Below are 24,031 nucleotides of genomic sequence, written 5' to 3' on the forward strand. Positions count from 1 at the left end.
AGCTACATATTTAAAAACACAAGCACTCCATTCAATTACCATTATGGCCAAATTAGCTGGGGCTGGATGCTTTTGTTATGCTGGAATAAAAATTAAATTACAGGGGATGGCACGGAGGAAACGTTGGTGTTTGCACCATCCCAAGGTGGGTAAGAGCTGCTTGTTCTCCTATGCCCAGCCCCAAGATGCCTTCGGGAGGTTACGGTCCCACAAGCTGCAGTCCTGAAGCCTTCGACCAGGCAGGGACCCACCCTGCACAAAGTTTGCTCTCAGCTTTGGTGTGGGAATGTAGCCAGAAGCCGTCGCAGCAAAATCTGAAGAGGCACGGTGCTCTTTCCGAGAAATGACCAAAGGAAGCCCCTGTGTACTAGCATACCCTGAAAAGAGGATGCAGCAGCTCTCAAAGCCTCAAAAAGGGCATCTATTTCTTGTTAACAACTTCAGGCACTTATTTTCCCTCTCCGTGATGTGGAGCCCAGCAGACAAGCATGCTGTCCGTCCTTCCCGACCGATCTTCCACCGATGGAAGCTTGTAAAATATTTTTAATGAATGTTAAAAACGAACAGCTTACATCCGCTGCAACGCGAGGCATCTCCAGGAAGGCAGCTGAGTTTCGAAAGCACTGCAACGCCGAAATCCAGGACTCTGAGAGCTGGACCCTGCCCAAATTTCCTTGTTATTAAAGCCTCACTGCAGGACAAATATTTTCCTACTTCATAGTGAAATTATTATTTACTGGTACTATTTACCAATTACCGTTTAATAGCTGAGGACTAGAATATGTTTACGCTGATTTGAAAACTGTCAGCCACCCACCAAGTTTACAAACAGCGGTCTGGGTGGTTCCCACTTCTCCGAGCTCTTCTTTTGCCTTAGCTGATGGCAGGTTATAAGATGATGAAAGGGAAAAAAAAAAAAGAAACAATATTAAAAAAAATATAATTACCTGTTTCTCACATACCTATCATTGCTCTACATGGAAGAGGGAATAATTTTGTTTATTTACTGTTCCAGTTTTAATTAAGAAAAGTCTTTACACCTACAGCTTGCATAAGATGAGGAGCAACAACTGCTTTGGAACTGATGGAGACCAAAGCCAGCAAGATTACAGCGCTGTACACCAGGTGCTTAAGTCTTAAACAACTTACAAAGGTGTCGGGGTAAAAAGCAAACACAGACATCCACCAAAGTTGATCTGATGAAGTTTCTTAAACATCCTGGTCTACGATGGTTGGATTCTTTCTGAATGGAGCTTCCTAGAAGCAGAGTTGCTTTATTTTCCGTGATTTTTCAGGGGGCAGAACAAGACCGTGATGCTCATCAGAGAGAGCTCCTCTCCTCGCTGTCACAAGAGATTAATTTTTTAGATATAAGCTATACTTACAAGTATGTACAGATACTTAAATCAGGTGAAATTAGGATTACAAGTAGACCTAAATGTTTTTTTTTGTGAGAAAGATCTTATTCTACTGCAATATTTTTCTACTGGCAAGAACAAAATCATTACCAAACTAGAGAGCCTCATGTGGCAAATTGTTTTAGCTAAGAAGTAAACACCATGGAAAGGTTTTGGCTAAATATTTTAGTAAAATATTATCTTTATTTTTTCCCATTTGGAGACATTTTTGTTTATACGCCAGGCTTTTTTAATTAAAGAAGTCTTAAATTGAAAATGTTCTTTTAATGAGAAGCAGCGCAGCATTTGACTTTGGGGCCACCAGAACTATTTGCACCCTGGTAGGTGGAAGCAGCTCTGAGTACAGTGAACACAAGCGCTGGAACACCGCAAATTTCTCAAAACCAAGCGTAAGCCCTCCTCTGAAAATGGGTTTTGAATTGGTAAAGTAGGGATGCACAAGGAAATAACCCACGAAACTGAACTTTCACGGCCTTGTGGCCATAAAAGATGTTTGGGGTGGAAATGCCAAATGAACCCCTGTCCAAAAAAGTCCCCTACCCAACCAGGCTCATCCACGATTTGAGGCACAACCAAGAGCTCAGCCTTGAAACGGGATCCGAAGAGGAACCCTGGCCCTATATCATCTGTCTGCAGCACAAAATCGAGACCATATGATGCCAGAGCCCCATAAAAACCAGGTGAGGGGGAGATTCTTCTGGATCAGCTGGGGAACTGGCTGATAACCGGCCATTTTTCGAGGCGACACGGAGCCTTTTTCCAAGTGGGAGGACGGGCGAGAAGTTTCTGCCGGTATTACAGCCGAGTCACTTAATTTATATGCTAAATACTCTGCCTGGATTCATACGGTTAAATCAAAAGGGACTGCTGGGGTGAAACAAAGAGGAAATGAAACACAGCCGCAGATAACGTGTCTCGGGAGGGAATGCCAGGGTTAAGAAAACACGGGGGAAGCTGCGAATGAATGGAGAAGAGCCCACCTGCGCGGCCCCAGCCCCACCAGCGGGCTTCTTTTTCCCAAGCTCAAGCATGTAAAGCCATGAATGAGTGCTAAGGTGAGAGAGGAGGCGGTGGGAAAGGAGGAAGGGGGAATAGATGGGAGCAAGAGCAAAGCGTGGGGGGTTTTGGAGGGCTAAAGAAATCATTCCCAGGCTAACGGTAACTGGACTGGATGGAAATCACCCGAATTCTGCAAGTAGAAATGTATATAAAATGTGTGTATGTAAACATTTACTTGCCTGTTTCTCCACACTCCTGTTAATGAATACTGCTTCTTAATATACTGGAAAATGTGGTATATTTCTCATAGTCAAAAGATTCAGAGATTTCCTTTAAGCAGAGACCAGAGACACCCCGTGAACGCACACCCCATGCATTCAAACCACAGGCTTAAGAAAGTAAGTTGGACTTTCAGTGCAATCCACGCTTCAAAAGGCGAAAGGAACTGAAAAAAAATGGCAGCAAGGAAATCTACAGAACAAGTAACACCGATGTTCTCGTAGCCCCAGATAATCACCGGTCCCTTTACCTAAAAGATTTCTGAAAGTCTGCCCGACTCCGACAGCAATTTTTCTTCATCTCAGCCAAATTTCGAGTCTCTGTGACTATTATCTGTGGGATGTTTTTAAAAGGACTTGCTCATTTGTTTCCATATATAAAAATATCTGTCCTCTAGAGTTCATAGGGTCTATAAGATATACGCAGAGCCAGAATTTCTTCCAGGAATCTTTATGACCATTTTTCATCATTAGCTCCAAAGCATCCCCGTGTTTGTTCCTGCCACTTTGTCCCATAGAATACCTGTTAAATGTCCACAAACAACAACAAAAAAAGACCTTTATTGTCACCATGAGTTCATACAACCCAGTCCTCTAAAGACTTCCTTTCTTGTTGCTTGTACCAGAACAGGCAGGTTTGTCAAAAAAAACGCCCCGTGAACTATTTAAGCCAGGTCTGAGCATACTGCACACCGTCCACATTTCTCACTCAGAGCAAATCCCTGAAAAATAATTACCCAAAAGCATTACTCTGAGATAAAAATGCTCAAACGCAGTAATATAATTTTGCCACTTTGCAGCCAGCATAACTGAATGTTGGGATGCAGCTGATACCTTCTACGTCTTCCTAATCCCCCGACACAGCTCCAGGCCCCTGGGGATGTTCTCCTCAGCCACAAAATTCCCATCTCAGCAGTCGTCCTCGCTAAGCTGCTTCTCGCCCGAGAAGTTCAACAGTCCTGATCCGTGGATGTCAAAGGCTGGGGAGTTTTTTAGGCTTGCCCAAGAGCAGGGACTAACCCCTCACCATGTCTTGCAGGGCAAAGGCAATCTGCTCCCCGAGCACGGCCTCCCCAAGCACATGGTTCCCGGGCAAAGCCATAGGTGGCAGCAAGTGACATTTTACAAACTGAGCTTTTTATCTGTCGGAAGCCTTACTCCGTTCCATTTCTTTTGGTGAAGCATACGGAATGAGATTTTCGCACATTTTTTATGAGCAGAGAAGAACAGCGCTTGCAGCACCAAGCGCAAAGGTTCAGCTGCAAAAAAACAAAAAACAAAAAACAAACAAACAAAAAAAACCAACCCTACAAATACCAACGGGCTGAAATGTAGCTACACCTCCGTGAGATGCAGAGCTGTACGCGGCACACGATTAAGAGATCAGATCCTAAGATAGAAGAGTTGCAGAGCCAGCAAACACGACTGTTATCGCAGCCCGGTAATAAATATTCACAGCCAAAGAGAAGGGGAGGGGGCCAACAGCCCTCTACTTACAACTGGAAATGGACCTAAGCTTTTGAACTAATCAAATGAAGTAAACAGCACCATAATGAGTCTTAATCAAATCTTATCTGATACAAATACTCCCCTGAGAGTTGTAGATATCCTAATTATAAGACAAAATGCGTCCCCGTATAATTAAGTGGAAATAGGATTAATTGCTGTGGAGGCCCCAAGACCTTCCTAGAGCACAGACCTCAGCCCAAGTGGGAAATCTCCCACCATCACCGAGAAAAAATATTTCAGCCCTGAGACCGACTACACTGCTCGATGCAATCGAAGGATCGGGGTCTTGAGTTTGCGAGAGACACGGAGGTGAGCAGCAGAGGAATCCAAGTCCCCCAGCCTCCGGGTGCAGGATGCAGGCTGAAAGGAAGGGGTGTGGAAACCAAGAGAAGAGCTTCGCCTTCTGCTTCCCCTTATTTCTGCACGATGGATCCGTGGAGACGGTATTTTATTTTATTTTTTAATCCCTGGTGGTTTAAAGATAAAGGAGCACAGGCAGTGGAGAACTGGAAAGCTATTTTAAGGAAAATCAAAGTGCCTGAGCTAACAGCCACAAAATGTCCAGCAAGCAAATGTCCAGAAGTTCTAGTGAGGTGGTTGAGCGAGCGCAAAGGAGGTACACAAATCATTTATTTTCCTAAACCACTGGCTTTCCAGGGTGTCGGTCTCGTTCCAGATGACACTTGAATGGTGCCACTTTCAATCTCGATACACACGTCTGCTCCCTGTGCTTGTCTTTAGCACACTCCTGCTCGTATATGTTTCTGGTTAGAAGCTGTTTTGACAAGGATGGAGCTCCTCTGAACCTAAACTCTGCGACACAGCATTAACCACGGGACATTTTAGCCCTCTGACAGTGCCAGAGGTATTATCAGACAGATTCTAACATTTCTTTCAAAAGAAGTAAGTGAAACAAAACAAAAACCCCTAAGCCCTTTAACAAAACAACCCCAAATTTTTTCACATTGAAGAGCAACGAAGAAAATGTGTTGTGGTTATCAATTACGGTCACTGTATAGCAGCTAGATTTTATCAGTTGTACGCAAGCACTCGGGTTTAAGTCATATCTTTCCCAAACTTGAATCAGTCACTGCTCCCTGAAAGATCACAGGGAAAAATATACCGTCTATCACAGGGAGAGAAAGATCAAAAATAACCCACTGAGCTGCGAACGTGCCAATTAAAGTCGAGGCACTACATCTCGAGGAAGACAAAAACTTAATAGTAGCCAGATTTTTTCAAGCTGAATACTGTCACTGCATTTCTTTGCTTCAAAATGTGCCCGTTTCCACACTTCATGCTCGTCAGACGCACTGGGGAGGGACTGCTTATCAGGGAGTGTAGTGATAAGAAGAGGAGTAATGGCTTTAAACTAAGAGAGGGGAGTTTTAGGTTAGACGTTGGGAAGAAATTCTTCCCTCTGAGGGCGCTGAAGCCCTGGCCCAGGCTGCCCAGAGGAGCTGGGGGTGCCCCAGCCCTGGCAGTGCCCAAGGCCAGGCTGGGTGGGGCTGGGGTCAACCTGGGCAGGGGGCAGGGGATGGAAATTAGATGACCTTTAAGGTCCCTTCCAACCCAAACCCTTCTGTTTCTGCAGGATTTTATGATAAACAGCTGTTATACGTACTGCACAGTCCCTCGGTTCCTCTCAACTGTCTGATTTCAAAGGATTCGGGATCTCTGAGGAAGAGGGCAAAGAGATGAATACACCCATGCACAGGGCATATCCTGGAGAAACCGTACTACCAGCGTGTATCTTCCCCTTTTCAACTGATATCCACATATGTGATCACCATGGGAAGCTCCGAACTCGGCCTCGTGCACTTTCTGTACATCTGTTCTTAAATGAACGGCACCCGCAGGACGGCCCTATTACACCAAGGTAATTTTTGGGGGCCTCTCTGATGGCTTTGTGCCTGGTTTAGGAAAAAATAAAGAGAAAAAAGCTCCAGGTGGCTGCTCTGCAGATGTCCACAGGGAAAAAGCTTCCAAGAAGGCTTTGGTAGAGGCTGTAACTCAGCCCGTGTCGTGTTCGATGGCACGTAGAGGTCGACGGGTCTTCGGGTGCTTAAGCAGGCTGGCACTGGGGCAATGTGGCAAGAATGCAAAATTCCCCAGGGAGAAACACACAAGTGGAAGCGTCCAGTGATGACCAAAATTGCTTCGCTGGAAGCGAGGCAAAATTTAATTCTAACGCGCTTGTGAAATTATCTTCCTCTTCCGAAGCGATGGAGAAAGAAAGGGGAAGAGCAGTTTTTCTAAGGAAAAAGGACCAAAGAGCAGGGCGAAATCCCCAAATGGGACAGATCGATGGGCACACGTTTCAGAGAGGAGAGAAAAATGAAATGCAATTTCAAGAGAAAAAGCACATAAAAAAAGGAAGAAGGGAGAACGCCTCTGGAATGAGGAATTTCAGTACACTCCAACACACCACAAGAGGTTAATACAACCATACTCGTGAGGAAATTTTCTCCAGCTTGTGTAATTCATACCTTGCAATCCCTTTCTTCTTCTAGATGAGCTGTCCTCTGCTTGCTTTACTGAACTAGAACAAATGGGAGCTTTCCCTGCCTGAGACTTCATCATCACAGCAGCAACCACCACATTAACCAATACCTGTTGCAGTTGCAACCTAAGTGCACTGACACCCTCCCAATAATGTATATTTTTAACTCTTTCCTTCTTTTTTTTTTTATACATTCTCCATGTTATCATCAAATACTTTCAGACATGGTACCAGAACACATTACACATCCTGATTTGCATGCTATGGGAATGCTCTCTTCTGTTTTATGAATGACATACATCAAACTGCCGTCCACAAAAATGCCTGGGTAGTTTTTTTTCCTTTTTCTGTTTTCCAAGTCTTCTTTTTCTGAGTAACACGGAGGTGCTGCAAATTCCTCCTTCCTCAGCTGGGCCTTTCCAACACATGTTGGCTCCTGCCAGCTCCCCAGACACCCTTCTCTCTCCACGTGCTGTCCAGGATCTCTGAAGGACAGAGCTAAATCAGATGTCTTCCTCACAGAACCACAGAATCATCTAGGTTGGAAGAGCCCTCCAAGATCACCCAGTCCAACCTCTGACCTAACGCTACCAAGTCCTCAACTAAACCATATCGCTAAGCTCTACATCTAACCGTCTTTTAAAGACCTCCAGGGATGGTGACTCAACCACTTCCCTGAGCAGCCCATTCCAATGCCTAAAAACCCTTTCGGTGAAGAAGTTCCTCCTAATATCCAACCTAAACCTCCCCTGGCGCAACTTTAGCCCATTCTTGCTTCGCTTCACTCACCAGTCAGCAGCTCCTTGATCCGAGCACTGCTGCCCCAAAGGGAAAAGGTCGTCCCAGCCCTCCCCTGCAGCCTAAATGCACGACTGTAAATTTTGCACAAACACCTACCCCATACCCACCCATCAGTAATCCCAAATCAACCGGTTCCATTTTAATACACAGGAATTCTGCAAATGTTTGGCTTTCAGACACTGAAAAGAATTATAATTGTATTACAAAAGAAAATGATTTTTTTTTTTCAAGAAAATTTGCCCGGTTTATTTTTCTGCAGATAGCAGGTGTGAAAAAAATCTCATCTAACTAATGGTCCTGAAATTACCTTAGTGGTGCCACTCCTAAGGGCTGAAGCTAGAAGAAGGGGCCATCCCTAAAAAGTCAGAAAGCTCACTGAATACACTTAGTAGCTTTTCACAAAGATAAAATAAATCTACGCTATAAATAACTTCCTCAACATGCAGAGGTCGCAAACACAGTGTGGTAAAACAGACCATGTTGAATAGTGGGAATATAAGGGACATTTTAACTACAACTCGCTGTCTAGCACCAGAAAACCTGAGAATTGCATCATTTTTCTATCTTAACCTTCTACCAAACACTGTGAAACACAGCTCAGAGAAAAACATTCATGATCTCTGCCTCTTCTGAGTGCTGCTTGGTGTTTAGAAGGATGTGCACATATTACTTTGTATTTGCTTTTCGTTAGTTCTGAGAATTGCATGCTATTTTTTTCCTTCTTCATTGCTTTTATGAATCACCTTCCTGGCTGCGTACTTCCTGCCCAGTGTGCTTCCCAACCCAGCTCTCTCCTTCCCTCCGCTCTTGGAGAAGACCATTGTTTGCTACAGAAAGAGCCTGGCTTTGTTTCTGATCTCACTTCTCATTTTTTTCAATATAAACCTTCCACTTCTTGGCACTTTCCATCTGTTCTCAGCCCTGCTCTGTGGCTGAGGCCAAGAAAACTTGCAAATTTGTCTCTTTTAGCTAATTCTCTGAGAAAAGCCAACCTTCTGCTGGGCAAAAGTCTTGAAATGCTCTCAAATTTCTTCTTTGCTGCATCCATATGGAGAACAACTGGCATGTTATCCCTGCCTTCATGCTCTTTGTATCATTCACACAGGACCATGGCCTAATTTCTGCTGTTGAGATCCTTCTTAGCCACGACTATTGCAACACTTGCTTTGAAAGTCCAAACTTTCAAGACCTCAATGAATCAAAGTACTCCTGTCAATTTTTGCTCTCCACCACCTCCCCCAAGGAAATGCTATCTTTCTCAAAAGAAAAAACAAAATAAAACAAAACAAAACTGGCCCAAGCTAGTTTCCACTGATTTATTGGGTTCTGTTAATTATGCCTTCTTAAAATTTACAAACATTTAATTTCCGGAACTGATCTCATCTATGCTATTTTTGTGCAAGAACCTTCTCTGCAACTTCTTATCCTGGTTTGATTTCTTTCTGCCGCTGGTTTTATCTTCCTTTCTCATGCTCCCTGTCCTTGTGTATTTAATCATTAACTATATATACATCGAAGTACTTCGGAGTACAGTCTGTTTGAAAGAGGGTACTCAAAACAAAAAGCTATTGCATTTTAAAACACTTTCTATTAAGAGAATATATTCTGGGTTTGTTTTAAAAAAGAGAGGCTAACATCTATCATACCAGTGGGAGGAATATTTTCTCTGTATTTTCTAACCTCTTGAACTGTAAATCCCATTCCTAATTACAGCAGGTACTCCGAACATCTAGTGGTATGAGATGCACTTAACTAAAATAATTATGTTTGCTCTACAGCTTTAATTAAGCAACCCACTCAGCTGAAAACTAACATATTAGTTCCTCTTGCTTGCAGTAGGTTTTTTGAATCACTGGCCACGAAAATAGTTAGCTTTACCAACCTAACTTTGATAGTCAAATATGAAGCTTTCCACGAGTCTCTCCTAACCCACAGCAGGTTTCAGGAGCCTCCAGAACCTTTTCAAAAGTACCTCAGAGTAAAGAGTACAAGGAGATAACAAAAAAAGATTACTTCAAATGTTTTCCCATCAACATTACAAATATGTACACCCAATAACACCAGAACAGAAGTCCCATCAGCATGTGGTAGTTCCTTCTAGATACGATCACTATTTTCTGCTATCATTTCTTTCAGGCAGAAGGAAAACTGAGATTGTTTTTTCTCTCCTTAAGACCAAGGCCCTAAATAGAGAGACTCGTGACCTTTGCACAATAGCAGGAAACATAGCATGTTTAATCTCTCTTTATCAGGAGTTTTTTTAATACTATTCTTTTTATCTTGAGGCTTTTATTAAGTTGATTCAGTGATTTGAGACGTAAGAAGTCAAGGAAACACGACCTCTTAAAATTCCCTGGGTTTTGACGCTGGGAGCTTACACTTCCACGCACAAAATTAAATAGCTGTAACATAAATCATTCTGTAGTAAGAAGGTGAACATGCCAAAATGATTTCTTCCTTACCTCAGCCTTGCGAATACTCTCTCTGGCTTCATCTATTTTCTGCTCCAGTTCTGCTCGGGTTTGCTCAGACATCACAGGCCCATGGCATTCTAGCTCTTCAAGCGTCTGTCAGAAATAAGAAAATACAGCCCAGATGTAGGAAATGCTGCACGATAAATATTTATGACAAGTCACAGAAATCGCTGTTTGACCAGGTTGGCTGACGATAGCTCCTTCCAGGAAAAAAGATGACAACCAAGTCAAAACACCATTTAAAAGCACAATATTTCAGACAGAAATTCCATTTCGGAGAATGTTTCAACAGTGCAACGAAAACGTGACGTAGTATGAATCAACTCATCTACACGTTGATATTTACATATTTAAAATGGACATGCTGGTCCATGTTTATGTCAGGTTTAAAAGAGCATCCGACACACGGAGAGAAAAGTTGCTAATAGCATTACAGCCCTGCTGCAGTGGAAACCCAGGCAGGTTTGCTGCATTTGCAGGGGCCCTGTGTGCAGAGAATTTGCTGAATCACAGACGACACGTTGGAGTTTCTTGCCTTTATGCACATAGATGTTGACTGTACCGGTCCGAATGAAAAACAGGAAAAGCATGTGGTTGCACAAATTGTCACCGGTTATCTGCAAATCCGTGACTGGTTCCGTGACTCCTCAAGCATTTTGTGTTAAACAGTCCTTGGAAGCAAAGCAGGAGCACCAGGAGCTAGAACCAGAATCCAGGATGCTCCCTCCTTCCTCGGAGGCGAATTCTTCTGTCCTGTTTTGGCTGCAGACTGCCTGGGGCTGCAACTTCTGCTTTTTAGCTATGAGTGACCCAGATTGAGCAGAAGGCAGGTGAGATGGTAAACCTGTTTCGGTCTTCTTGCTCAGTGCATTCTCCTGGGAATTCTGAGGAATGACTCGAATCTCTAAAGTGGAACCAGAAGCCAGACCTCCACTCCGTGGGCAAAAGCTCATTGAATGCTGTACAATATCATAGATATTACAGTAAAGCCTCGTTGAATTTAATGTAGTCTACGCAAGCTGGTCTTGAGCTTAGCAAGTGAAATGTGTCAGATCTCTTTAGGCAGAGGCCAGCTGCTTCCCCCCTCATCTCTGAATTGTGACCGTCAGGATGCTTCCGTCTCACTCTTCAGTGAGACAGGAGCACGACAGCCTTGTGACAGACATTTAAGGAACTCTGCGACCCAAACTGCCTTTCTACTGACTTTATTTTTGTTCCCCGGCAGTCCCAGCTGCATTCCAAAATACAGCCATCTAAAATCCCAAACTAGGCGCTCAAGATACCGCCCTGGGTCATTTGCAGCAAAACAGAAGCTGTAACTTCAGATTTATATGGGAGTAACAAAACGTATTGACAAACCAGAAAGGTTGAGGAGCTGCAAACCTGGCAGTTTGAGCGTGCCACACCACGAAAGGACAGGATGAAAAAGGCAGGTTGCCTCGAGAGACAGCCAACGTAAATAACTCCGCGGTGTTTGCAGCAGCTCCTCCTTCACGCGGTAGGGAGCTGCAACAAATCAAATCTGTAAACGAGTGTTTTCCTAACGTACCCGCTGACTGTGGACGATGTTTTTATGTTCCCGGGCTACCCGGGTAGCCCATTTCCGAGCCTCCTTGTTGAGGCTGTGCTCTTCGGTTGTTCCAGTTTCCGATTCCAGTTGTCGACTCTGCAACAGAAAACAAGCAAACGAGTCGTGACACAGCCCCAGGGCTACCTCTGGAGATACGATGCTATTTAGTTATATGGTAACTTCATCTTACATTTATCAGCCTGGGATCTCGATTCACACAAAACAAGAAAGATTCAAGAAAAACAACTCTCTTCCTCGTGAACTTTGCCGTGGTACCACGCTGCGGAAAGCCAACTACAAAAGCCAAGTTCCCGAGAATTCACAGCTCACTGTCTCGGGAAATCACCGAGCGGCATCGAGTGCCAGACACGGTCTTAGTGCAGTCAAAAAACACTTCTGATGAATAAAACCGAGACACTATTTCACCAATAAACCGTATCAAAGAAATGACAAATAACTCGCCAGGGAAGCCACTACGTTACCTAGACTAAACGTGCACCATGGAAAGCAAAGATGAAGGTTAAATGGGATACACGTGGCCATTTAGGCTCGTTCTTTGTGACAGGTCATCAGATCATAATGCCATCAAGTACTTTAGAAGAGCACAGCCATCTTCAACAACAACTCAGATTTCAAGCCACATTTTTTGATTCTCTTTCATATTAGGCCTGCTTTTATCGAGTGTCAGTAACGAAAAAGAAATAATTTCTCCCTCTTGAGAATGCCAGCTGAAGAGGAAGTAGATTTCTATGCTCAACAGACTGAACAGAACCCATTTGGAAGTCCAAAGACACTTATTCCAGCATTTAACTACTGAAATCGCTCCCAATATTTCTGCAATTTCCATTAATGCCACTGCAACTACCCCGTGTGTTGCGTATCTCAGCCTTTAGGATGTAAATCAGCCTCAAGCCTTCCACCACAAGCATGTTTCCTGATATTCCTTCTATATTTGCGACCGTTCTGTAGATATTTACTGCACCTGCATTACATTAGGATAATTCCATCGCGATTCTTTTCGGAGCCAGCCTCGCGCTCTTCCCACCAGCGAAATGAGCCGTGGAAGACATTTCATTCACCTTCCTGGGCTGTGCTGCTGGCACGACAGAGCAGATTCCTACAACAGGCATTTCAGGGGCTTCTGCAGCTCAAGTTAATCAGTACTCCGAAGGGAATCCTCCCCACCACCTCCTTTCCATGGGTGACTTGTTTACTCATGCTCATTTTGCTACTGAAGTCCAGAGCCACGGTGAATTCCTTTTTATCCCAAGCCCTCTTTGGACCGATAACATCTTGCACAACCTCTGAGAACAACTGAAAGATCCCCTAATGAAATATTACTCAATAGGAGAGTAGTAAAAGGAGTGAGTGTGCTTTATTCTGCTCCATAGAAATAGAGGTTGTACATGCACATGTGCAGGAATGAATTTCTCTCTTCCCTCCATGGTTCAAAAGCTGGGCTTTTTATCCATCAGGTGTGGTTTGAAGCTAGAACAGATCCCGCAGGCAGGCAGAAGTTGTTTAGGAAGGCGATGTCCAAGGTTAGCCAGCTGGAGGAGGGTAAAGGAGCTGAAATACGAGGAATTATTTCCAGGGCAGGTGAGAAACCTCCAGCTGCTGCTGAAATAGAGATGGTGCAATCGGGTGTTTTCACAGGGAAAGGGATATGATTGTGTCAGGGAAGAAAGACAATTTTAATATAAGAATATGGAATCGGAGGAAAATAAAGAGACACAGGGAAGCAAACTGCAGGGATTTTTGTGCCTTTAGATTGCAGAGAGGCAGTGACACTAACTTATGCTAACAGACTACCAGAGGATTTAATTGAAAATGAGGCACAAATTGGTTCAGCTTATTATTTTGTTCAGCTAAGCTACTTTTCATCAAAATTGAATCTGGCCTTTATTCTCATTCATCCTCTCATTACAAGAGAGCCGGGGGTAGTGGATTCAAGGGGCTGTGGAGGAGATTTCCAGCAGTGGGGGGAAGCGAGGGAAAGGAAGACAACCCCCGGACAACCACGCACAGAAACGCACCCCTCTAAATTTGAGGGCTCTGACACAGAGCTGACACTCCCAGGACTCCTGGGCCACTTTCTGCATTTATTTCAGACCTGTAGCTTAGCCAAGAAGCTTGTAATGTTTCAGCTTGTCCCCACAAAATGCCTTAGGGCATACATTACTCAACATGAAAAGGGGAGTGGAGGTGGGGAGCATCCCTCTGCTGCTTATAGTGAAAAAAAAAAAAGGGGGGGAGGCTTTTAAAATCAAGTATAAGATGCCAAGATATGTTAGCTCAAAGCCAGAAACAAACATTTCCGTGAAATTCACAAGCTGGAGTGAACAGAGCCCGTGTGAATGGCATTATCAAAGTAAAAGGAAATATCAGACACGACGTAGAGCAGCCAGCAGAGGAGGAGGGAAGCTCTAAGCTTCAGCAACAACAGGTAAGAAGGCGAAGCTGTGTGCTGAGCAAAGACCAGACAGGTGCAGCTCCCTTCACAGCCCCCCTCTGTTTAAACATGAAGTTGCCTTTTGCCTGCTTTTATCGAGGCGGTTTTATACAATCGGGGTTTTGCATTGCTGTTTGATCTCTAATTTCCTTCCACTAAGTAATTGCAAACCGTAAGAGGACAAACACAAGGATTTATACAGGCACATCCAATCCTTAAGATAACATTTGACCTCAGTTTGTTGTATTTTTTTTTTCAGGCTTAGTGGAATCAGCATTTTTGTACAAGCTTTTCTTCCACGCCTTCCAGCTGAGTCTTAAAGGCCGCAAGTCTGAGCAGAATTGACATTGCTTCTCCCCTAGAAAGGATTTCTTAATGGATCTTCAATGTTCCCGTTGGTCTTGCTCCTGCTCAGCATCTCATTTTCATGAAGGAAGGATACAGACTTCTTTTCAACTGCTTGATAACCTTCTCAACAATCCCAAGTGTGGTTTTGGTTTTTAATCTATTTATCAAAAGCACTTGACCAGAAAAATGAATGCAAACTTTGTGGCTACTCCTAAGGGCATGCTAAAAAAGAAATGTGTTTTTATTGGATCAGAGTGGTTGTATTAGCTACTCGTAAAGCAGTGCTGTATCCACGCTGACCTCGCCCTTGCTTAAAGGTCTAAACATCAACGATGCGAAAATGGAGTAATAGAAGGAGCTGGGAAGAAAGCTACTGCTGTGGTCTGTGTGGACGCCAGAGACACAAGGAAAAGCAGGAGACAAGATCTAGAGGCAAAATTTAGCCTCCTGGGGAAGAAGCTGAAAGGGACTCCCAACCTGCACAAGACGAGGGAGAGTGGAGGAGGTGCACAGTTTGAATATTTGGCCGGACGGCAGTGCAAGAAGAAAGGCTTCAAATTCATCAGGACCTGGAACTCTGCCTGCAGAAAGGAAGCTGGTGTAGCAGGGATGGACTTCACCTGACCTGCAGAAAGACCAACAAGCTGCTGGCACCTCAGGAGGCTGTGAAGGAACTTGTGAGCTGAGGAGCAGGAGCAAGCTGAGTGTCATGCAAGAGTACGTGCTTCAGGAGGGCTTCAAGGACGACGTGAGAAGTCTGTATCCTCAGGTAAAGATAGTGCAGGGGTGCACATCAAATAAAGGAAAAACTGACTGCCATTCAAACAGGCATGAAGAAAGGAGCTAAAACAGAGACTTATTTGCTATGGACATGAAAAATAAGGGTAGGGAAGGAGGTGAGGGAACTGAATTAACCTGTCCTTGCTGATTCCCTAAGCACAGATTCACTAGGCATACTAGAAATGTGGTGGAAGACAAACAAATCAATGGCCAATTATTACACTAGGATACAAAATATGTAAGACCACAGCACAAGAACAATCTGGAGTTTATTTATGCTAAAAAAACAAATTACTTGTACAGCATTATAGGATCGGTGTGGATTCAGACACCGAGGTCCAAACAGCAAGAACACAACGCTGTGTTTGCACTGTGTTTGCACCAGTCTCCTGTAGCATCACCAGACTGCTACACAGCCTTAAATTAGTCGCTTGCTCACATGCTTTCAAGACTGGAACTTGGTAGCAGCAAGACATCCAGTGACTGAATTTAACCTCATCCAAAAGTGAGGGAAAACAAAACCACTTACCATGGCCAAGGAACGAAGGAAGAGCCAAAAAAACTGAGCTAAACATAGATGAGCTTTCTGCTGGTCTCTCAGGGCTTAGATTACAGTGAAAGCAGTGTTTAGTGCTAAAAATTCAATCAGTAAACCAACAGAAAATACTAGATGACTCCGACCAGCTAAAGAGCTTAGAGGCTAGCCATGCTATGCTGTTTCTTAAATTAACAAACGCATTTAGTCTGTAGACACACGTCGGTCTCCAGCTTTGTCTGAAATGTTGTTACAGGTGCAGAAGTTGCCCTACGACAGCGCCAAACACGATGCTCACATTTACTTTTTATGTAATTATATCTGGATGCAGATGGCACGTGCAGTTTAAGGAACAAAAAAAAGAAGTCAGCTCTTGAGCCTAAAAACTATATTTTTCTAGCTGAAGACTAAGAAAGCTCACTTCAATGAAAGCAAAAAGGGGTAACATTTATTACATGCAAGCCACTAACACAAACACACCTAAAATCACAGCCGTTTCTTTCAAAAAGCTGAAAATAAGAGGTTACCATGCCAATGTGAATTTGCAAGCTCAACCTTACAATCAGCACTTCTGGGGAGAAGGAAGGGATATGCATGACATTTTTCACACAACTGATGGCTAAACATAGGAGTTTAAAGAAAATCATGAGTCAACTTCAGTGCTCATTTATTCTATTATAGTGGAACTCAATTCCTTTTAGTTTAACCAAAAGTGAGCTAGGACTGGCTTGGATTTCAATTTTTTAGTGTTACAAACAGGACACCCACCATCCTTAGAAGTAAAGAATATTTACATACAGTTTTTCTTCTACTCAAGTATAAAAAGGGACCTATTCACAGGTTACATACACCTCTTATCATACGTTATGATAAAGCTAAAAACCAACCCAACCTACTATTGCTGCATTTCAACTCATCACAAAAGGTAGCTCCAGGATATTTGAACAGAGAAAGGGGGAACTGGGACTTTCTGACATCATCTATGCTGAAAAACATCCCCAACATGAATGCACGTTTTTTCTTAAATACATTTTATGTAGCAAAATATTTAATTCCCAATAAATAGTGAGGCTGTTCTCTGACAGCTGGTGCAACTCTCCTTACCAGAATTGCCCAGGAAAGGAGCACTAGGAAAGCCCTGTGCGGGGAACAATTTCTCCATTTGCTTTTGGGGTTTTATTTGTTTATAATTCCGATTCAATAGTTATTTGGGGGGATCACAGCTAACCTACAAATGACCATTGGCCAGAAATCCCCTCTGAAACCTACTATGCACACAGATCAGCACTGCAGCTGATGCCAGACATGCTAGGACAGGGTTACTGCAGAGGCTGTAGCTCCATTTCTTCCCATCTCTGCTTTTGTTTTTATTAAGACTAGAATCTAAAAGTAGCAGGTTTTGTTAGACAACAGTGATCGATATACATTTGTTGTTTGCAGGGCCTGATGTTTTTGTATTAGGTCCATTTGTTACATAGCAAGGATTTAAACCTACAAATCTTATTTCTGATTTTAAACTTATTTCAAAGGTTTTAATCTTTGTGCTGAAATTAATTTTGCGATTAGGGTGTAACGTATTCTTTTGCTGTGGTGCCCTTCCATTCTCACCCTCACATTACTCTGATTTGCCTCAGCTATCTCAGCAGCTGTACTCACATTTAACTTTTCCAAAACCCTATCATCCGTTCGATTATAACAAGAAATACAGAGAATCTGCTATCATTAAGTAACCAAAGGAGGAAAAAGGACCTTTTGTATTAACCTTGACACAGAGAAATTGATTTCACAGATATTTTCTGTAAACAACGGTCTATTCTTTAAGTGGCCGCTGCTTTCAGGTATCACTTCTCTTGCTTTCACCAATTATTCAGAGCTTTGCTCAGTGTTTACTGACTGTAAAAAGAATGTTCTCTCCGTTAAAATAAAATCAATTTCAGTTTATGATACTTAAAGTAAAGGAGAAGCTAGGGTAAAATTGAACGCCGGGTAAGGCAGCCGGTAACCCCAGGCTGTGGGCTTTCCATTTCCTTCAATGTGCCCTTTCAGTACAGACCTCGGACCTGACTGCTGGATCTCTGACCTTCTTTTAAATCAATTTGAGGAGGCTCCAAGGGCCAGCTGTAGCCATGCTGATGGCACACATGAGTTGAATTGAGGGGGATTCACAGGCCTGAAATCCTCCTGCGCCTGGTAGGCCTCCTTTGGGCCTACCCAAACGCTCCCGTGCCTGGATGGCTGATTTTTACCTCAGCAGCAACTCCCAGTATTTTTGGTTGGGATCATTCAATCATTACTCCGTTTGTCTAATTGGCTTCAAAGATGTTAGAGTTAAAAAGAAATCACCTTACTCTGCTCTGGCATTAAAGCCCAGACCACTCTCAGTGCAGAAAGAGGAGTGCATCCTCCGGACCCCTTCCTGTGGGCTAACGTCGGCTTATATTCCTGGACTTTTTCGTATATTGAAATATTTATGTCAAACATCAAATATTGACACTAAATAATTATAAAAATGTCATTATTTGTAAAGCGAAGGGATTTTAAAATATTTAAATATGTTTAATATTAAATAAGTTTTAAATAGGTCTTGAAATATTTAAGTATATTTAATATTAAATGCCGAAAAGTGTAAATACAGAGAAGAGAAACAAAAGGTACTCTTCCTCTATATGCTTGTGCAGAACCCAATTAAAAAAAGAAAGCCTGGCAAAGCAGAGCCCTCGGCTGAGTCCTCATTCCCACTTTCACAGTGATTTCTAGCCACTCTCGAGCCCCTGAACACTTCCAGAGCTGAGAAAACAGGCCTTGCCACGAACAAGAACGGTCTCCTTTTGTAAGCCAGGCTGCTCAGAAATTCAAGAAATCCATCTGTGTATGACAGAGAAGTGAAATTTTTCCTTATTCCCACCATCCAGCTGCAAACGCCGCAGTCCATCCAAGTGACGAGGCGTGAGACTGTAAAACTTTCTACCCATCTTACTGAGACAATATAATATATAATTTAATAATATTATAATTTTATACAATAACATATAATTTAATAATATAATATGTAATATAATATAATTTCTCTGCAAATTACACAGAGAAAAGCTATTTTTTATGTTGATAAACAGCCATACAAGTAATTTTTGGCTGCATTTTTTACTTGTGTGCTCAAAGAAAACGACAGCACCAGTAATGTATGGGGGAAACTCCAGTCAGGGGCAGCAGGCAGCTAAAAAACAGGAAAGGGACCTACCCTGAAAGCTCGGTGTCAGCTTTCTGTGGCCATTATCCTGCAGCACTACGGACGCCCTTTTTGCCATTTATCCCATTTTCTCACATGATAACATGCGGTTCAAGGAAAAGAATCTTTTCCAAGCAGGAAATATCGAAAAGCTGGCTAATTTCCTTTGCGCTTGGCCCCGTTCTTCTAGCCACACTTATCTCTGAAGCACGGGGACGATGTGTTTTCAACGCAACTCATTTCTGTGGATTTAATAAGTATCACTCTCCTCGGGGGAGGATGTTGGATGATTAAACTGTCACTCGGTTGAATATAGCAGCCCCCATGTCAGGGCAGCATGTGCTGTTATCTCTTCTTGGGAGGCTAAAAGTATTTCAGAAGATCCTCTCGTTTTTTTTTCCATCTTGTAAAGGCCCAACCCATTTTGTGAATTCATTTATTGAGAGGATTAAAGCTGGTTGGGAATTTATCAATTATTTCTTACTGAATACTTCTGAAACAAACCCTTTCCTTAAGGGATCTTTTTTTTAATGAATTTATGTCAGTGAAAATTAACTGAGAAATAATAATTTAATAATTTAACTATTTTAGTAACATTAATAAATGTATAAACCCAAGGTCAAAACAGTTTTTAGATGCTGGAAAATAGCTAAATGACATAAAATATTTTGTAGCAGGTTTCTCTTTGTGGACCCTCAAGAGTCCACCCATCAGCCAGTGTTAGGGAGGCACTGGGGGAACAAAAGCCTGAACATGCTGGTACAATGGAAAACCATTTCATATCTATCCCTTCCCCCAAATAGTCTCTTTTGGAGGCTCTGGCTGCACGTGCTGGGAGTATTTGGGGAATAAATCGAGCTGTGGTGTTTGTACCTGACCCAAGGATTGCATGACAATACACACTGTGTTACTCTGTCAACAGCTCTCCCTCCATAAAACAAAATTTTAGGATAGACCCTGTAAAACTGGAATTTGCCAAAGCATTCATAGCTTTTCCTGTAGGTGAGTTCCACATCCAAACTGTTTATAACACTCTAATTGCCTACGATATTCACAATTGTTATTTTTTTCTTTCCAGTAATACTTTCTTTTTATTCCAAATTTTGACCCCAGTCTCAGTGTATCAGGTACTTAGTCTGAATTTGTAACTTGTTCCTGGACAAAGTAAATATTAAACATATGATTAGATGTATGAATCATTTGATGTACATGATATACATACATTTCCTTCAGTGCTAGTCTTTAGTATGAAAACTATCATGCACATCCCACAAAAACTAAAAACCAACCGGTAATCTATGCAGATCGTCTACAGAGAGAACACGTGGCAAAAGAATGCTTGTCGATTGATCTTCCATTCCATTTTGTTCAATTCATCACAAAGCATGCAATTTCTGACGAATTTGAAAGCCAAATCCTGATCAAAACCTTTCATTCTCGAATAGTTACTAAATAAGAAGTGGTAAAAGTGTAACCTGTAATTTTCTAGGCAGGATCCCGTTAGCTGAGCATAATTATTTGGATCATAAAGAGTGTATATATTTTTTTCTTTTTGGTGTAAATTGGTTATAGCAGCTAGAAGCTCAAAGAATGCAGTGCAATGAAGAAACACGGTAATTTGACAGCCCAGGGAGGGGTAGCCAAGTAAAGAAGTCACTGCACCAGAGGTACAGAGACAGCTTTAGACATGTACGACCCATTCACTGTCTTCTAAAACGATCCTGCAATTAAGCAGCACAAGCAGTGCATGTGTTCACGGTCAGGCCACACAAGTGCCATGCCAAAGAATCATGTAATTTTTCATGTTGGAGACTTGAACAATAGTGAATTGCAGTTCTATTTTACATGGGGATAGCCCTCTGGAAAAGAAGAAAATTAAATTAGTAATGGGACTGCATTTCATCAGTGCAAACTAACAGCCTCCAGTTGTTATACAAGCTTCCCCACTCGCACTGGAGAAGCAGCCAATTATACACATCACTATCATGAGCTGTGAAATTTTAATTCATGCCCCCAAAAGATCAGAATATCAATTACTAATGCTGTGCAAGTGCAAAAGGTAAGTGTGATGTGATCCCCATAAATAACACCACCACTTTCTCCTTCTTTAACTCAAGTCTCCTTGCAACAAAAGCTTTTTTTTTTTTTTTTTCATTTTATAGATGTATTATGCATTCTGTTGCCACCTCTACATGAGTAAAGTTGAGCATCCCAAGCCACATGCACACCAGTAACGACATGGATGCCAAAGGCTGATGACAGATACTACCAGATACCTCTGCTATAGTCATTCGCATAGCACTGACAGGTGAGGGCTCAATGTCCACCAGCTGAACCGCGTTAAAACTCTAGATGCGGAGATTGCACAGAGATGAAAACACACAGCAGCAAAGGTTAGAAAGGCAGCACAAACAGCTAGAAAGATTCTTCTCACTGTATTACAAACAACCTAACGCTTTATGTAAATAAGGGCTCCATACAAAGGAGCTGGAAGAACAGCCAAAATCATTTACATTTTGTTAAAAGGGAAAGAACAAGGGAAACAGTGTTACAGATGTTAATATTTCTGGAAAAGTCATGCTTACAAAGCTACGTATCCATTAAGAGAACTCTTCTATTTGGTGACCCAAACTGGAGATCAAGACATTTTCATCCAAGTCAGTTTATTAAGGAATTCGAGTAATATAAAGCTGCACAAGGTTAACTTCTTTTCTTTAGTCTAGACATATTTTAAATTGCTGTTTCTTAAAATAACATCAGTGGTGTCAGTGGGACATCACTTTTTTTTTAAAGTGTTGATTGAAAATGTATTTACCTACTGTGATTTACTCACTTTTAATATCACTAATGATTGCTTTGGAAGCAATGTATGTCAAAGCATGATATTTTCTGAGACTTTTTGGAATACAACGTTTTAACAGTGTCCCTTCTAGATCAAGAAGTTCTTATATGCATCTGTAGATACTCCTTGAGTAAATCAGAGGAATATGGACGCTGTATTTGGTGTAGCATCACACTATTTGTAACCCAGCACTAGTAAACACTTCGAGAACCTCACCCACACGACAAAAAGCTAGCAGAATATAGGAAGTATCATGGTGAAAGCAGAGAAACACAGGACTGCTAGCCACAGTCTAGAAACAAAACAGATTCAGCTTTTCTGTGGATGACACTGAGCCTGTCTGATGCTTCGTTACCCACCTACCGCAAGCAGGGCTGGTGGAATCAGCCTTTTTATCCCAAAAATACAGCATGAGGTTAAAACAGACTGCTCCACCAGTGATCACTTTCTCACACCCATTTATAACAACTTTCTTAAAAACAGAGCAAGAAGAAATAAATGAAAGAATTCAGCGGTGTTCTTACAGTGTCGCTGTCACTTGGTTGGAACTGGAAGGGCTGGGGTTTGTGAAACACTGAGTTCTCCTGTAAAAACAGCTGTAGATTGTAGTCCCGCACCACCTAGAAAATAACAAATGCCATTTAGGTTGGTTATTTGACAATCTTAAAAGCATGCGACAAATGCTGCTAGAGTAAACTCAGTACACTTTCAAACAGAGACCAAATCTGCAGCAGAACCTTAAGCACAACAAAAGGCAATACAAAACCTGGCTCTGGGCAGTACTAGCCACAGGTATTCAGAAGCGACTGGTAGGACACACACTGGGAGACAGAGACCTAAAACATTTCTGCCATGAACCAACGAAAAATGTCACAAAGGCAAAACGGGGAAAAAAAGCCAACTACCACGCAGAGAGCATGTCGTATCCCTACCATAAATATTTTTCTCTCCTCTTGTAGGTAATTTCTTGTAGGCAGCTCTTTCTTAAACTGAAATGTCTTATCTTTACACAAATTATTACCTGCAGGAGCTGAAAAGACTATTTGGAATAACGCACACAAAATCAGTTACAAAATTAATCTCTTCATATTAAATTACTTTCAGAGAAAACTTTCATAGCTTGCATTTTGCTAAACCAAAGCTACTTCAGCTACCAAATTCGGTTAATGACATATTTCACATAGCATGGCACATATCCCTGAACAAATCAGCTACGTCACAAGTTGCACATATTTACAAAGAAAACCTCAGTGACTGCAGGATGACAAATAGCATCGCTAATTTAACAACACTACAGAGTATTCACTGCTTCAGCTGATGACGGTGCATAAACTGCAGCATCAAATTATAGAAATGTATAACCAAACCGAGGCTTTAAATGTACAGAAGTCTCTAATAAAGATGGCATTTATCCATAAGTGTCAGCAGCATTGCATACGGCCAAGAACACAGAGTGAAATTGTTGTAAGCTGGTAAATAGCACTTCTTCTCTAATGTATTAAAATGTTGATGCTTGCGTTACTGCAATACAGAACTGCAAAAAATTAATCCTGAGTTAAAGAAAGAAAAGTAAATAGTCCTCCAGGGCCAATAATGCACTAATTTAAAACAGTAAACGACGTAATTGCTGTTCCAATTGGAGTTGTTTAACGTAAATGCATTGAAATGCACAGAGATGGACAAAGAAGGCGTACAGAGAGCCTGCGTTAGGCATCATCAAACCCAGAAATTCCTCAAGCACCGAAGGAGGAACCATCTGCAGCTTCAGAAGAGGCGGAGCACTGACTATGGAACAGCTAGGATGTGGTACAGCACGCTATCCTCCGACATCCCCGTTTGCAGGGCACACTTTTCAGCAGCAGGTTGCATCAGATCCTCCAAAACAAAACCCTTCTGCTGTGCAAGGCAGCAAGCCCTCCGTGACTGAGGTCTTGAGGGACGTGGACAGAGCCAATTCTTCTTTATTTCCTATTAAAAGGCCTCAAAAAAAGCAGAACTGCACCTAGCCAAGTAGTCTGTGATAAATTCACTATATACACCCTTTAGATTTAGCGCAGATTTTTGTGACTGAGGACAACTGTGCCACAACGTCAGACCTGCTGTGTGCGCGTCCAGCAAATTAAAAACCTGGAGCATTATTCTATAATAATGATTAATCAGAAGTGCTAATTATTAATTATAATATTTGTCAAATATAATAAATTTGACAACTGTCAAAAAGACTTCTCAGCAACACAATATTCTCAGGACTAAGTGGCAACTTTTCCAAATGGATTTCCTGTTATTCGGAAATTAA

At 42.2% G+C, this 24,031-nt stretch overlaps 1 protein-coding gene across 4 annotated transcripts in view; it reads right to left on the minus strand.

Moving 5' to 3' along the window:
• The window catches only part of FCHSD2 (FCH and double SH3 domains 2), a 145,616-nt gene that overhangs the window by 16,524 nt on the left and 105,061 nt on the right, over positions 1 to 24,031 (minus strand). For 3 of the 4 annotated variants that reach the window (XM_050715939.1, XM_050715731.1, XM_050716147.1), the window contains exons 9-11: positions 22,260 to 22,355; positions 11,532 to 11,648; positions 9,971 to 10,075 (exon numbers count right to left, since the gene is read on the minus strand). In XM_050715939.1, coding sequence (XP_050571896.1) covers positions 9,971 to 10,075; positions 11,532 to 11,648; positions 22,260 to 22,355 — 318 coding nt within the window. The remainder of the gene's footprint in view (positions 1 to 9,970; positions 10,076 to 11,531; positions 11,649 to 22,259; positions 22,356 to 24,031) is intronic. The other variant, XM_050716356.1, reaches the window with a different exon arrangement.

This window comes from Cygnus atratus, chromosome 1 (genome assembly GCF_013377495.2).
Source record: "Cygnus atratus isolate AKBS03 ecotype Queensland, Australia chromosome 1, CAtr_DNAZoo_HiC_assembly, whole genome shotgun sequence".
Classification (NCBI taxonomy): domain Eukaryota; kingdom Metazoa; phylum Chordata; class Aves; order Anseriformes; family Anatidae; genus Cygnus; species Cygnus atratus.